Source organism: Saccopteryx bilineata, chromosome 4 (genome assembly GCF_036850765.1).
Source record: "Saccopteryx bilineata isolate mSacBil1 chromosome 4, mSacBil1_pri_phased_curated, whole genome shotgun sequence".
In the NCBI taxonomy this organism is placed as follows: domain Eukaryota; kingdom Metazoa; phylum Chordata; class Mammalia; order Chiroptera; family Emballonuridae; genus Saccopteryx; species Saccopteryx bilineata.
Window position 1 is genome coordinate 80,757,092 of NC_089493.1, and position 16,758 is coordinate 80,773,849.

Here is a 16,758-nt window from a genome sequence, read left to right on the forward strand (position 1 = left end):
TTTAATCCTTCCCAGTACCCCAGTTTGCAGATGAGAAAACAGACTTAGAGAGGTTGTGAAACCAATGCAAGGCAAAACTGAGTTTGAGCCCAGATCTGCCAGCCTTCCTTCCTCAAAAGTCTGGGCTTTTCCAGGCTACCAACCTGGCTTCCAGCCCTCAAACACCTCCCCCACACTGTTAAATTAGGGCCTAAAATTGGCCCTAAAATCTCATCTGTTGGCCTTTGTCTAAAGCTGTCTTTTAGGAGTCAGTGTAAGAGGGTTGAAGTCCATACATTGGAAACAGCAACTCAACATGAAGGCAGTTGCTACCAGACCTAAAAAATATATATATAAACAAAAATTGGAATGTGGAAAGTAAAGGAGATGGAGTTAGTGTGAGGGAGTTAATTTCTCATCTTTCATATGGGGGAGATAAGAGATACTGTCTAAAATGGACTCATTTATGACATTTTACACAGAAGGGTAATAGTGATCACAGGAGAACTAGAAACAAGCTGTTGGTGGGGTTTGCATCCACGGAGTAGAGCTAGGGAAAGAAGAGAAACTTTCGTTTTCATTTGTTTGTCCTTCTGAGCTGTTCATTAAAAAAAAAACACAATTATATATATAGTATATATAATAAATATATAAAATATATAGTATATATAGTAAATATATACTAAATAAGTATATACTAAATATATACTATATAATAAATATATACTTATAGTAATATATATACTATTATATATAGTATATACTATATAAAAATATATACTATATATAGTATATATTATATTATATATATGATATAACATACATACATACTATATATAACATATAATTACATATACTATATATAATATATCATAATTATATATAAAAATTATATATACAGCTCACAAAAATTAGGAATATTTCAAAATGAATATGAAGAGATAAAATATCCCCTAATTTTTGTGAGCCGTATATATGGTGTTATGTAACTTTTCTAAAAGATTTAGAAATTTTTGTTACAGAGAACTAAACAAACAAAATACCCTCCCTTTAGAATGCAAATATGTCCAGAAGTAGTAGTCCTTAACACCTGGGTAAAAGTCTGCAGGTTTCCTCTCTGACAGGAAAAGACAGGAGTCATGTGATGTTAAACATGGCTTCCTAAGCAGTAGCCTCTGGGGAAAGAGAATTGGAGAAGAGCTTGAGAAATTTGCTGTTAGAAGCACATAGGGTCAGGCTAACACAGGATCCTGGCTCCTTTCCCTCATATATCCCTAAAGGCAACTCAGATTCAGACATACCCACACACAATATGGCGCTGACTCCAAAGGACCACAAACAACTACCTAACTGCCTGGCAGACTGCAGTGCCGCACTCTGAGCAGGAGCTCCTGCTGCTAGGGACACTGCTCCTGCTGGGTCTGTATGACTACAGCTTCCCAGGTAGACCTAGTTCTAGGGAGGCAGAATGCAGAGGGTTCTCAGGTGAGCGTAACTCTGGTCCTGTTCTAGAGCCGGTCATAGAGCACAGATCACAGCCCTGCACCCCTCAGGACCCAAGGGCCCCTGCCTCCCCCCACCTCCCAGGCATGGCTTTTGACCTTTGCTCATCTGCAGTTTATGTCACTTTGGGCCTCATCAGCTACAGGAAGGGGCACAGCTCAACTCAGGAGTGCCACTCACTGGCAGCCAGGAGCCAGGAGTCCAGCATTCCCAGTACCAGACAAAGGCCTGTTGATCTTTGACCTCCCCTCCCTTCCCCTCCCTCCTGCGTTTCTTCCCGGCTGGCCTCTCTTGTTCTCTGGCTTCTCACTTCCCTGGCACCCTTGCTCTGACAGGCAGTTTACCCCAGCTCCTTGCCTAGACCAATCCTTCCATGTTGTCTTCAAGCCCTGCTTCCTGCACATCTCCCAACCCTGACAAGAATTCAAGTAAGAAGGTCCAGTGGGCTTCTGGAAGGAGAAGGACATCATCCACAGATGCAGAGTCGAAGTCTCACCCTGACCCCTCCAAAGTGTCTAGGTCCCGGAGACCAAGCCGGCTGACGGTGAAGTATGACCGGGGGCAGCTCCAGCGCTGGCTGGAGGTGGAGCAGTGGGTGGACGCGAAGGTTCAGGAGCTTTTCCAGGTGGGTAGCATGCAGGAGGGCGGCGGGTCTGGGGGACCTGGGTCCTGGCCAGGGGGCTGAGAAAGAGCCTGCTCTGAGACCTCAAGGAGGAGCTGGAGGACAGATGTGAAAAGCTCCCGTGGAGAAAGAGCTTTTCTCAACAGGTGAAGCATGTTTTTGCAGCCCAGAAACCAGGCCCCTCTGATCTATGCTCTGCCTCTAACTCTCTTCATAAAATCTGGGTCACATCTTTTATCATCTCTGAGACTTAGTTTCCTAATCTATAAAATAGGGCTATAAATGCCTATAAATATTTCCTTTTAGGACTTTCTGATGCTCAAATGAAATAATAGAAGGGCTATTTTTATTTTATGTCTTTATTTTATTTTTTATTTTTCGTTTTTTGAGAGAAGCAAGGAGAGAGAGAGAGACAGGCACAATGAGCTGCTCCTGTGTGTGCCTGACCAGGAAATCAAACAGGCAACCTCCACACTCTGGGACGACACCCACCAACCAACCTATCTGGCCAGGGCTTAATTTTTATTAATTTTTAGAGACAGAGAGAGGAAGGCAGAGAGAGGGGAAGGGGAAGGGAAGCATTCATTTGTTGTTTCACTCAGTCGTGCATTCTTTGTTTGCTTCCAGTGTGCGCCCTGACTGGGGATTGAACTCATAACCTTGTCATTTCAGGATGACGCTCTTAACTGACTGAGCTAACTGGCCAGGGTCTATTTTTATTTTATTTTTTAAATGTTTATTTTATTGATTTTAGAAAAAAGAAGGGTGAGAGCAGGAGGAAACAGGAACATCTGTTCCTGTATGTGCCCTGACTGGGGATCAAACCAGCAACCTCTGTGCTTCGGGACAATGCTCTAACCAACCGAGCTATCTGGCCAGGGCTTTTTATGTCTTTATTTCCTCTCATCCTCAACACACATACATGTCTAGAGCTACATTGTCCATCCAATACTGTAGCTATCAGCTATATGTAACTATTTAATTTTTTTTTTTAATTTTATTTATTCGTTTTTTAGAGAGGAGAGAGAGAGGGAGAGAGAGAGACAGAGGAGAGAGAGACAAGGGGAGAAGCTGGAAGCATCAACTCCCATATGTGCCTTGACCAGGCAGGCCCAGGGTTTCGAACCGGCGACCTCCAGCATTTCCAGGTCGACGTTTTATCCACTGCGCCACCACAGGTCAGGCTGTAACTATTTAATTTTAATTAATGAAACTAAATAAAATTAAAAGTTCATTTTCTTAGTCACACTAGCCACATTTCAGCTGCCCTATAGCCCCATGTGGCTAGCGGCTACCATATTGTCAGCATAAATGTAAAACATTTTCATCATTTCAGGATGGACAGAATGGGACTAGGACATCGGAGTAACTGGCACTAACACCAGCAGCTGATTAGCCTTGGCCCTGGCTCTGACTGACAGCACCATGGGAAAAGGATAGGTCTTAGTGCCTTATCATGGAAGTACTTAAATATCTCCAAATTGGGTCCTACAGTAGTAGCAACAACTGCTTCAACAAGAATAACATTTGGAGCACTTCAACATGTGTTAGACACAGTGCCAGCATTTGACGTGCATTATTTCATTCAGCCTCCCCACGACTCCAATAGGTAGGCACTGTTTTACCAGGGAGGAAATGGAGGCTTCGACATGTTGAGTAACTAGCCCTAGGTCACACAACTAAGAAGAAGCTGTGGGACCCAGAGCTGCAGCTGGGGTTCTGCCTGCAGAGTCTGAGCACTTATTTGAGCATCTAGTGGTAATCCACACCTGAAGTACTTCAGAAAAAACCAACGCCCTGGCTGCACCTCAATTGAATTGAATTTTAATCTACTAGGGTGGGGCCTAGGCCCTGGTCTTTTTTATGAGCTCCACAGTTGATCTTGGTGCAGAGAACCACTGCACTGAGCCGGAAACCAGAAACCTCCTTGTCCATATAACATGGTCCTTGTTTCTCCTCTTTCTTGACTCGCGTCCTTTTTTTTTTTCCCCCTTGGGAGCAGCAGGGGCCTATGGTTCTTCCTGGGAAGGGCTGTATCATTGGCCCTGATGTTGGGTTAGGAAGAGTGATTCATGTGGCCAGAGTGTCTTGTGAGGATCAGCGGATCATGTATGCATTTGATCCAGGTGTTGATCATGTCATCTGCTGCATCCTGGGGTAGGTGGGAGATGTCCTGATGCTCGGAGCAGGAGAGGAAAAGTTTCTTGGCCTGTGTGTGCTCTGACCTTGAAGGGCATCTTCACTTCCCTTTACTACTGCCAGCACCCTCCCTCTCTGGATCAGTTTCAATTTCAGATTGTTGTGCACTTGCATGAAAAGTCTCATATTTCAGACTCCTCAGGGCAAACCCTTCCAGGCATCAAAGAAAGACACTTGCCAAATCTTGTTTTGCAAGATTAAGGTAGGGGGAGGGTAGAGGGAGGCAGGGGCTGGCGGGGTGAGGGAGAAGCTGGAGAATAATGAGCTCATAACACTGGAAAGCAGGACATGTGGGAGGACTGCTTCCAGGCAATGACCGAAATAAAATACCTGGCCTGCAGTTGCCATAGCAATTGTCTGAAGGTGCAAGGTGGCAGGTTCTCTCCCAATCCCTGCTCTTTCAGCAGGAAGTAGCCAAGTGACTCATCACCTTCAGCAGAGATGGCAGAAGTGGAGGCAACAGAACCTCTAGGCTTACCCTACCCCAGTTCTAACTTCAGAGTCCCTTATCACCCACGAGGCCTCTCCCCGACATGTCCACCATAAGTGGCACCACTGGAAATGGTTCCAGGTATGCATCACTACTTGTCTGGTTTTTTTAATGGACCCAACCTTCCTTTGTTGGAGCGCCCCACCTCTTCTCCCTGGGTGTGCAGCCTGCTGTGAGGTCTCCAAAGGAAGGAAGTCTGGGTTCAACCAAACAGATTTGGGGCCCTAGAGCTCCTGTTGTCCACAGGAAAAGTGTGGGTTAGGCTACTGAGCAGGGATTTAAACACTCATAAATTTCTCTTATTTTAAAGATTCATGCTCAACAATGTGCCCCCCTCCACCTTCCCATATCTCATGTCTCCTTTATAATAAGACTACTTAAAGGATTTGTCTACATTCACACCCTTTAATTACCTTTTTTCTTGCTATCACCATTCAAACTACCAAAATCTGGCTTCTGCTCCCACCATTCTATTGAGAGGTCTTGCCAAGGTCAGCAATCACTACCATGGGCTAACTCTAATGTACACATCACTGTTGACCTCCCCAAATTCTTGAAACACTCTTTTCCTATGACTTTCATGACACCATCTTTTTCTTTTATTTTTCTTTTTCCATTGATAAGAGAGAAAGAAAGGTAGAGAGAAAGAGAAAGGGAGGGAGAGGGAAAGGGAGAGAAAACTATCAACTTGTTGTTTCACTTACTTGTTTTATTTAGTTATACATTCATTGATTGCTTCTTGTAGATGCCCTGACTTGGGGGGGGGGGTCAAACCCATGACCCATGACCTCTGGAACCTGGGTTTATGCTTTATCCACTGAACCAACTAGTCAGGGCTTCTTTTTCTTTCTTTTTTTTTGTGACAGAGACAGAGTCAGAGAGAAGGACAGATAGGGACAGACAGACAGGAAGAGAGAGAGATGAGAAACATCAATTCTTTGTTGCAGCTCCTTAGTTGTTCATTGATTTTCTCATATGTGCCTTGACTGGGGGGCTACAGCAGACCGAGTGATCCCTTGTTTGAGCCAGCGACCTTGGGCTCAAGCTGGTGATCCTCGCTCAAACCAGATGAGCCCGTGCTCAAGCTGGCGACCTCGGGGTCTCGAACTTGGGTCCTCCACATCTCAGCCTGACACTCTATCCACTGCACCACTGCCTGGTCAGGCCAGGGCTTCTTTTTCTTAATTGAATTTACTAGGGTACAGGTTTCAGGTGTGCAACTCAATAAAACATCATCTGCACCCTGCATCATACACCCATCCATGACTCTATCTTTTCCTTATCATTTTAATGCAGCCCTTTTAATGTGGTGAGATTTTAAGCAACAACCTGTTGGCCCTGGCTGATGGCTCAGTGGATAGAGCATCAATCCAGCATATGGACGTTCTGGGTTTGTTCCCTGGTCAGGTCACACAGGAGAAGCAACCATCTGCTTCTCACCCTATCCCTGTCCCCCTTCTCTTCCTCTTTCCCTCCCGCAGCCAGTGGCTTGATTCCAGCAAGGCCCTGGGCACTGAGGATAGCTCTGTTGGAGCGGATCAACCTCAGGTGCTAAAAATGGCTCAGTATACTTGAGCATAAGCCGCAGATGGGGTTGCCAGGTGGATCCCAGTTGGGGCACATGCAGGAGTCTGCCTTACTATCTCCCCTCCTCTCTCCTAAAAACAAACAAACAAAAAGAAAACAATTTATTAATGTTCCAACTTTTAAAAAGTATTGTCTTTGAATATGTGAAACAAATATTGTTAGTTCATCTCTAATCCTTACTCCATTGCTGATTCCATGAGAGATCCCATGAGAGACCAGGAGTAAGAGGAGTGAGTAGGGAGTGGAGGTGAGAAACGGGTTAAATCTGGCAGCATTTGCCAGGATACCATCACATGTAATGAGGAGTCATAAGTGTACCATACTTGTTCATCTCAGCAGTTGTTTAATATGTCTGTTCATTTTCTGAGAATTCAAAAAAATACTTGAGGGAAATAATATTTGGATTATGATATGAACCCATTTCTCAACTCCAGAACTGCAGTGGCAATTTGATTCTAGGTAATATACGTACCTCATATTTAACATACATATTTCTAATATCATAAGTGATATAAAAATGAAAATGTTTTTTGGAGCTGTACTTACTCTCTTTTGAAGATAGAATTCTAATTATTAGAATATGTCTTTATTATTATATTCTATATAATTATTCCACTGTCCAACTTCTGGGATTCCAATTACATGTATGTTAGACCACTTGATATCACCCCACAGATCACCAAAGCTTTATTCTGTTCCCCACCTCAGGTTTTTTCTTTTCGTGCTTCATTCTGACTAGCTTCTTTTGCTATATCTTCTAGGTCAACTGATTCTTTTTGGGTGGCGGGGGGGGGGGGGGGCAAATTTGCTGTCAATTCCATCCAGTAAAATTTTCATTTAATTTAATTTTATTTTTTTACAGAGACAGAGAGTCAGAGTGAGGGATAGACAGGGACAGACAGACAGGAACGGAGAGATGAGAAGCATCAATCATTAGTTGCACATTGCGACACCTTAGTTGTTCATTGATTGCTTTCTCATATGTGCCTTGACCGTGGGCCTTCAGCAGACTGAGTAACCCCTTGCTCAAGCCAGTGACCTTGGGTCCAAGCTAGTGAGCTTTGTTCAAACCAGATGAGCCCGCGCTCAAGCTGGCGACCTTGGGGTCTCGAACCTGGGTCTTCCGCATCCCAGTCTGACGCTCTATCCACTGCGCCACCGCCTGGTCAGGCAAAATTTTCATTTAAAATATTCTATTTGTCATCTCCAGATGTTTGGTTCTTTCTCATATCTTTTATTCATCAATATGTTTATATTTTCGTTTGCTAATTCCATTATGTCTGCCATTTCTAGGTCTGAGTCTATTAATTGATTTTTCTCCTAGGTATAGGTCACATTTCCTGCTTCTTGGCATGACTAGTGGTTTTTTGTTTTTTTTTTTTACTGGATACTGAATTGTACTATAAATTTTATGATGTTGAGTAACTGGATTTTTTCTTTCTTCCTTTAAAGAGTGCTAGGCTTTGTCCTAGTAGGTAGTTCACTTACTTGTAGTTCAGTTTGATCCTTCTAACGTTTGTTTTTAATCTCAATTAGTATCAGTCTAGAGTAGCTTTTAATCTAGAGAATAATTTATCCCTGTAGTGAAGTATGGTCCTTCTGAGGTATCTGCTGAATCCTTGCATGATCAGTGATGACTGTCTACTTTGGCTGGGTGGAATTTTTTTTTTTTTTTTTTTTTTTTTTTTTTTAAGCTGGAAACGGGGAGAGACAGTCAGACAGACTCCCGCATGCGCCCGACTGGGATCCATGGCTGGGTGGAATTTGATTTGTTCCCAGTCCTCTGTGAGGTCTGAGAACTGTTCATCTCTGTGCTTTAGGTATCTTACAGTATTTGGCCTTGTGAAGTTTTACTCAATGAATGAGCATCTTGTGTCAGCAAAGACTCAAGAGACCCTTTATGCAGATTTCTGGAGGTCCCTTTCTTTATAACTCCCTCCTTACCGGAACTTTGTCCAACAAATTCCAGTTACCTCAACCCTGAATTCTGACCTCTGTCATATCAATTTAGCAAGACCAGGCCCTGGCCGGTTGGCTCAGCGGTAGAGCGTCGGCCTGGCGTGCGGGGGGGCCCGGGTTCGATTCCTGGCCAGGGCACATAGGAGAAGCGCCCATTTGCTTCTCCACCCCCCACCCCCTCCTTTGTCTCTGTCTCTCTCTCTTCCTCTCCTGCAGCCAAGGCTCCATTGGAGCAAAGATGGCCCGGGCGCTGGGGATGGCTCCTTGGCCTCTGCCCCAGGCGCTAGAGTGGCTCTGGTCGCAGCAAAGCGACCCCCTGGAGGGGCAGAGCATCGCCCGCTGGTGGGCAGAGCGTCGCCCCTGGTGGGCATGCCGGGTGGATCCCGGTCGGGCGCATGCGGGAGTCTGTCTGATTGTCTCTCCCTGTTTCCAACTTCAGAAAAGAAAAAAAAAAAAATTTAGCAAGACCACTGTGCTTTGCTTGGGATCTCTCTCTCAGCTTTGTTGTCTGGAAATTGCTTCTAAAAGAAATTCAGGGCAGCCCTGGCCAGGTAGCTCAGTTGGTTAGATCATTTTCCTGATATGCAAGGTTGGGGGTTCAATCCCTGGTGAGGAACAACAAATTGATGTGGTTTTTTTTTTTCTCTCTCTCTCTTAAATCAATTTAAAAAAAGAATTTTTTTTAAAGAAAGAAATTCAGGCCCTGGCCGGTTGGCTCAGTGGTAGAGCATCGGCCTGGTGTGCAGGAGTCCTGGGTTCGATTCCCAGCCAGGGCACACAGGAGAAGCGCCCATCTGCTTCTCCACCCCTCCCCCTCTCCTTCCTCTCTGTCTCTCTCTTCCCCTCCCGCAGCTGAGGCTCCATTGGAGCAAGGTTGGCCCGGGCACTGAGGATGGCTCTGTGGCCTCTGCCTCAGGTGCTAGAATGGCTCTGGTTGTGGCAGAGTGATGCCCTGGATGGGTGGAGCATCGCCCCCTGGTGGGCATGCCGGGTGGATCCTGGTCGGTCGCATGTGGGAGTCTGTCTGACTAACTCCCCGTTTCCAGCTTCAGAAAAATACAAAAAGGAAAAAAAAAAGAAAGAAAGAAATTTAGGGAAGTTATAGAGTTTACTTTTTAAATTCCCTTCTCTCTCAGGTATTTCTGAGCTACTTCTTGTCCAATAACTGAAAACATTGTCCATATATATTTTTTCCTAGTTTTCTAGTTACTTATGTTGGTAAATAAATCTGGTCTCTGTTACACCATTATGACCAGAAGATAAACATCTGGCTAACTCTTACTTAGCCTTCTGGTCTCAAATTAGAGGTCACTTCCTTCCAGGAAGACTTTTTAAACCCCAGGATCACTTGGGTTCTCCTTTCATATTCTCCCAAGTATCTCATCAGAGTGCGTATCACCCAGTGCTGCAACTGCCTTTTCACTTATCTGTATCCCTTAGGAGACTATAAGCTTCTCAAAGGTAGGATCATATCAGTCTGTCTTGTTATGGCCCCAACATTCATCACAGTGCTTGGTGCATAGCATTCTTGCAATAAATGTGCGTTAAATGAATGAATGCTGAATCACGTGAGCTAGAAACCAAGGAAGCAAAGGGTAAAGTCTAGAGCTTAGGATGAAAGAGCTAACTTAGAACCCTAGCACTGTTTATTTTTAAAAAGGCATGGAGGATGCCCTGGCTGGATGGCTCGCTTGGCTGGAGCGTTGTCCTGCAGTGCAGAGGTGGCTGGTTCGGTCCCTGGCTGGGGCACATACAGAAACAGACTGATGCTTCTGTCTCCCCCTAACCCCCTCTCTCTGGACTCAATAAAAATAAAAGAATAAAAAAGTAGAAAAAAATAAAAACAAACAAAAAAATAAGGCAACAGAGAATATATTTTTAAAAAAAGGTATGGAAGGACCAAAACTTGTTAATAGTGGTTACCCATTGGCATTGGGAAGAATACAAGGGTAGATGTGGAAAAATACAAGGGTAGATGAGGCTTCTTTTTTTTTTTTTTTTCTGAAGTGAGAAGCGAGGAGGCAGACAGACAGACTTCTGCATGTGCCCAACCAGGATACACCTGGTATGCCCACCAGGGGATGATGCTCTGCCCATCTGGGGTGTTGCTCCATTGCAACCAGAGCCATTCTAGCACCTGAGGTGGAGGCCACAGAGCCATCCTGAGTGCCTGGGCCAACTTTGTTCCATGGAGCCTTGGCTGCAGAAGGGGAAGAGAGAGACAGAGAGAAAGGAGAAGGGAGAAGGGTGGAGAAGCAGATGGGCACCTCTTCTATGTGCCCTGGCCGGGAATCAAACCCGGGACTTCCACATGCCAGACTGATGCTCTACCGCTGAGCCAACTGGCTAGGGCCTTTTTTCTTTGCTTTTTAAAAAATCAATTTAAGGCCCTGGCCATTGGCTCAGTGGCTAGAGTGTCAACCCGGAGTGCAGAAGTCTGGGTTTGATTCCTGGTCAGGGCATTCATGACAAGCACCCATCTGTTTCCCTCCCTCTCCCCCTTCTCTCTTCCCATCTTGCAGCCAGTGGTTCCAGTGGTTCAAGTGTTGCCCCTGGTGCTGATGATAGCTCAGCTGATTTGAGCATCAGCTCCAAACATGAGTTGCTGGGTGGATCCCAGTTGGGGCACATGCTCTCTATCCACCATCTTCTCACTTCAAAAAAAAAAGAAAGAGCCTGGCTAGGCAGTGGTGCAGTGGATAGAGCGTTGGACTGAGATGCAGAGGACCCAGGTTCGAGACCCTGAGTTTGCCATCTTGAGTGTGGGCTCATCGAGTTTGAGCAAGGCTCACCAGCTTGAACCCAAGGTCTCTGGCTAGAGCAATGGGTCACTAGGTCTGCTGTAGCCCCCCAGTCAAGACACATATGAGAAATCAATCAATGAACAACTAAGGAACCGCAACGAAGAATTGATGTTTCTCATCTCTCCCTTCCTGTCTGTCTGTCCCTCTCTCTGACTCTCTCTGTCTCTGCCACACAAATAAAAGAAAGAAAAAGAAATTTAAAATATCAATTTATAAGAGTATAACTGACAGAATAAAATTTGCCTGTTTGAAGTCTACATTTGAATGTACTGTGTCATATGTATTCACTACCCCAATCAAGTTATGGGACATTTCCATCATCCAGAAAGTTCCCCAATAGCCCTTTAATCAGATTGCACAACTACTTACTCCATCCATTTTTATTATGTCTACTCGACTGACCCTAACATGTAAATACTTTGAGGCAGGCTCTCACTCTTTTTAAATTTATTGAATTTTGCCCTGACTGGTTGGCTCAGTGGTAGAGCATTGGCCTGGTGTATGGATGTCCTGGGTTCGATTCCCGATCAGGGCACACAGGAGAAGCACCCATCTGCTTCTCCACCCCTGCCCCTCTTACTTCTCTCTTTCTCTCTTTTCTTCCTGCAGCCATGGCTTGCTTGGACCAAACTGGCCCCAGGAGGTGAGGATGGCTCCATGGCCTCTGCCTCAGGCGCTAAGAAGAGCTCAGTTGCTGGGCAGAGCATTGCCCCTTAGTGGGCTTACCAGCTGGATTCTGGTCTGGGTGCATGCAGAAGTCTGTCTCTCTGCCTCCCCTCCTCTCACTAAATTAAAACATATATATATTGATTTTAGAGAGAGAGGAAGAGGGGGAGAGAGAGAGAGAAACATTGGTTTGTTGTCACCCATTTATGCGTTCATTGGTTGATTCCTGTTATGTGCCCTGACCAGGAATCAAACCTGCAACAGTGGTGCACTGGGACTATTCTCAGATGCTATTTGCCATGTGCATATCTTCTTTGGTAGGCATCTGTTTAGACATTTTGCCTTGTAAAATATTATTCACTTCTTGTTGTTGAGTTTCAAGAGTTCTTTGTATATTTTGGATAACAGTTTTTTATCATCTCTCTTTTTTGACAGAGATAGAGAGAGAGTGAGAGAGAGGAACAGATAGATAGGAATAGACAGGAAGGGAGAGAGATGAGAAGCATCAATTCTTTGTTGCGGCACCTTAGTGTTCATTGATTGCTTTCTCATATGTGCCTTAACGGGGGGGGGCCTCCAGCAGAGCAAGTGACCCCTTGCTCAAGCCAGCAACCTTGGGCTTCAAACCAGCAACCATGGGGTTATATCTATGATCTCACGCTCAAACCAGCAACCCTGCATTGAAGCTGGTGAGCCCGCACTTAAGCCAGCAACTTCGGGTTTCACATCGCAGCCTGACACTCTATCCACTGCACCACAGCCTAGTCAGGCTACCAGGTATATCTCTTGCAAATATTTTATCCCAGTCTATGGCTTGTCTTCTTCTTGTCTTGAGCTTCTTTCATCTTTAATTTGATTATTTATATAGGTTAAATTTTTTCAATGACTATAATAACTTAAAAAATTATTTTTAATTTATGGCCTTGGCTGGATGGCTCGATTGGTTGGAGCATTGTCCCAAAGCACAGAGGTTGCTGGTTCAGTCCCCAGTTAGGGCACATACAGGAACAGATCGATGTTCCTGTCTCTCTCCCTTCCTCTCTCGCTAAAATCAATAAATAAAAAAATTTAAAGGCCCTGGCCGGTTGGCTTAGTGGTGGAGCGTCGGCCTGGCGTGCAGAAGATCCGGGTTCGATTCCCAGCCGGGGCACACAGGAGAGGCGCCCATTTGCCTCTCCACCCCTCCCCCTCTCCTTCCTCTCTGTCTCTCTCTTCCCCTCCCGCAGTGAGGCTCCATTGGAGCAAAGATGGCCCGGGCACTGGGGATGGCTCCTTGGCCTCTGCCCCAGGCGCTAGAGTGGCTCTGGTCGCAACAGTACGATGCCCCAGAGGGGCAGAGCGTCGCCCCCTGGTGGGCAGGGCGTCGCCCCCTGGTGGGCGTGCCGGGTGGATCCCGGTCGGGCACATGCGGGAGTCTGTCTGACTGTCTCTCCCCGTTTCCAGCTTAAAAAAAGAAGGAAAAAAAAAGAAGAAAAAAAAAAACACAAAAAAACCCCCCCAAAAAATTAAAAACATTCATTTATTGATTTTAGAGAGAAAGAGAGAGAGAGAGACAGAAACATCAATCTGTGCCTGTATGTGCCCTCACCGGGGATCGAACCCGCAAACTTTGCAAATCGGGATGATGCTCCAACAAACCCAGCCATCTAGCCAGGGCTAATGATTACAATAACTTTTAAAGATAGCTTTATTTTACATACCATATGATTCACCCACTCAAAATAAAAATTTCAATTGTTTCAAATATCTTCACATGGTTGTACAACTATCACAACCTAAGTTTAGGCCGTTTTTCATCCCTAAAAGAAATCCTGCACCTCTTAGCAGTCATACCTCATTCCCTACTACCACCACTCCCAGTCCTAAGAAACCACTAATCTACTTTTTTTTTTTTTTAAATATTTATTTATTTATTTATTCATTTTAGAGGAGAGAGAGAGATTGAGAGAGAGAGAGAGAGAGAGAGAAGGGGGGAGGAGCAGGAAGCTTCAACTCCCATATGTGCCTTGACCGGGCAAGCCCAGGGTTTTGAACTGGCAACCTCAGCATTTCCAGGTCAACGCTTTATCCACTGCGCCACCACAGGTCAGGCTAATCTACTTTTTGTCTCCATCGATTTGCCTATTCTGGACATTTCATACAAACTGAAATTATGTAGACATATAATATATAGCCTTTTATAACTGGTTTCTTTCACTAACAATGCTTTCAAGTTTCATCCATGTTGTAGCATGAATCAGTACTTTGGTCCTTTTTTTTTTTTGAGAGAGAGAGAGAGAGAGAAACAGGAAAGGGAGAGAGATGGTGAGAAGCATCAACTTGTAGTAGCTTTCACTTTAGTTGTGCTAATTGCTTCTCATTAGTGCCTTGAGCAGGGTGAGCCAGTGCCTCACCCCTTTTTAAGTGAGAGGAGGGGAGATAGAGACAGACTCCCACATGCGCCCCAACCAGGATTCACTCAGCCAGCCCTGTCTGGGGCTGATGCTCAAATCAACTGAGCTGTCCTCAGTGCCTGGGACCAATGCTCGAACAAATCAAGCCACTGGCTGTGAGAGGGAAAGAAAGAAGGGGGAGAGAGAAGGGAATAGAAGCAGATGGTCGCTTTTCATGTGTGCCCTGACGAGGACTGAACCCAGGATGTCTGCATGCTGGGCCGACTCTCTGTACACTGAGCCAACTGCCCAGGGCTGAGCCAATGTCCCCTTGTTCAAGCCAGCAACCTTGGGCTTTTCATGCCAGTGACCTTTGGGATTGTGTGGATGATTTCCCCTGCTCAAGCCAGCAACCCCATGCTGACGAGCCAGTGACCTCAGGGTTTCCAACAGGCGACCTCGGTGCTCTGGGTCAACACTTGATCCACTCTGCCACCACTGGTCAGGTTGTACTTTATTCCTTTTATTGACAAATTATATTGTATTGCTACATTATATTTTATTTATCTATTCATCAGTTGATTGGCATTTGGATTGTTTTCAACTTTTTGGCTGGCATGAATGATGCTGCTAAGAACATTCATGTGCCAACTTTTGTGTAGACATGTTTTCATTTCCCTTGGGAATAGACCAAGGAGCTGAATTGCTGGGTTCAATGATAACTGTATACTTAACATTTTACAGAACTGCCAAACTGTTTTTCTAAACCAGCTATACCATTTTACATCCTTATGACAATGTATGTAACTTTTGAAATTAAACAAATATTCTTTCTAAAGAACTCTAGTGCTGTTTCAGGTAGAACATATTAGGTGTTCAGTAACTGTTATGGAAGAATGAATGTGTGGTTTGAGTAGGGTGAGGAGAGGGATTGAACATGGGAAGTGGAGTGGGGGATGGGTGAGCCCCTGACAGTATCTCACTCCAGCACTAGCTGGGCATTCCTCTCTGAGCCCCATGTGATTCCCAAACAGGATCAACCAACCCCTTCAGAGCCTGAGATTGACTTGGAGGCTCTCATGGAACTATCCGCTGAGGAGCAGAAAACTCAGTTGGAGGTAGAATAGGGTGGGGCTGGGCCCCAGGTCTAGGGGTTGGGGTTGGAAGTGGGTTTGGACCAAGGGGAATCGTGGCTCTGCCTCTTTGGGTGGAGTGGGGAAAACCAACTCAGAGGAAGAATTCCTGGAAGACTGAGTGGGGGCCTGTGGGAAAGTGCTGTGGCGCAGGGACCCACTGTCTTCTCTCTTCTACCAAGGCTCTTCTCCGAGACTGTCCCCACCCCACAGAGGTATGGATGCTTTGCTATTCGGGGGGTAAGAGGAAGCTGAGTGGGGAGGCAGCTAATGAGAGGAAAGCTTGGCTTTGCATCTTTTCCCCCTTCCCTGGCTCTAAGGAGATGGGATGGGGAGAGATTAGGGAGGACAGTGGGGTGGGCGGGCATGACTCCATTCCTTAATCTCACTGGTTTCTCTCTCAGCCTTTTATCTCCGAGCTACTTAGTCAACTCAAGAAACTCCGGAGACTCAGTCGGCCTCAGAAATAAGACCCGTGAGCACAGTCAGGCCTACACTGGACCTCTGGATCCTGAGCTGAGAGGGAAGTGGCTCCTTGGGACACGGACAAGAAACACTGGAAGATGAGGAGAGACATTTGAACAACCCTATTGTATGTACGGTCACAGCTAGTTCTTGTCAGCTGGGCTTTCTGTCCTCGAAGCATGGCTTTCTGGGAGCCAGTCAAGCTTTCCTTGCCAGCCAAGTGGATAAAACCTAGCAGTTCCAGCTGAATGGAGTGTGGAGCATATCTGTGTTGCGGGATGGTGAGGGATGGGGGAGGGAGGGGATGAAGCGATATACCAGTCAGCACTCTGAGTCACTCACTACACTGTATTCACATACCTCATCCATCCATCCATCCATCCATTCTTCCATCCATCCAAACAGTCCCTAAGAACTTAAAAATGAAAGTCACAATTTCACAGTTTCAGAGATTACAATCTAGCAAGGCCCAGAGGCAGACACAAATCATCCTGTCAACAACAGAAGCTCAAGTAGCAAAGACTACCGAATTTCCCTGTGTGTAAGATGCACCTTAATTTTGAGGCTGAAAATTTGGAAAAAAAAAAAAGTATTATATAAAGTTACTGAATTCAAGTTTTATTCATCATAAAATTCATACAACTCATCACTGTCAAACTCCCATCCATTAGCTTGTCCTCATCTGTGTCTGATGACGAATCAGTCTGTATAAGATGCACCGTTTTTAGACCCCAAATTTTTCAAAAAAGGGTGTGTCTTATACATGGGGAAATACAGTAGTTTTGAACCCAGAAGAAAGGTAACAGGAAAAAGCTAGCTGGGTCTGGGCATCAGGGAAAGCTAAACCCTCCAATCCTCTAAATGATGTAGGAGGCCTCAGGCAGAGAACTCTCCTGAGTTGGCTCCAGCAAGAAGAGAAAAAGCAGGGGTGAAGTAGAGGTATAGGGGAACAAGCTAAGAGGCCAAGGGTGAGGTCAGG

At 45.4% G+C, this 16,758-nt stretch overlaps 1 protein-coding gene across 2 annotated transcripts; it reads left to right on the forward strand.

The window, feature by feature from the left end:
- Window positions 1-1,725: 1,725 nt before the first annotated feature.
- Window positions 1,726-16,028, forward strand: PPP1R14D (protein phosphatase 1 regulatory inhibitor subunit 14D). Of its 2 annotated transcripts, none has more exons than XM_066277076.1 (4): window positions 1,726-2,107; window positions 15,195-15,299; window positions 15,497-15,529; window positions 15,719-16,028. In XM_066277076.1, the coding sequence occupies exons 1-4, from the start codon at window positions 1,856-1,858 to the stop codon at window positions 15,782-15,784; spliced, it is 456 nt and encodes a 151-aa protein (XP_066133173.1). In that variant the 5' UTR covers window positions 1,726-1,855; the 3' UTR covers window positions 15,785-16,028. The 2 variants fall into 2 exon arrangements, with proteins under 2 accessions (XP_066133173.1, XP_066133174.1); XM_066277077.1 differs by having other exon boundaries at window positions 1,735-2,107; window positions 15,216-15,299.
- Window positions 16,029-16,758: the final 730 nt, after the last annotated feature.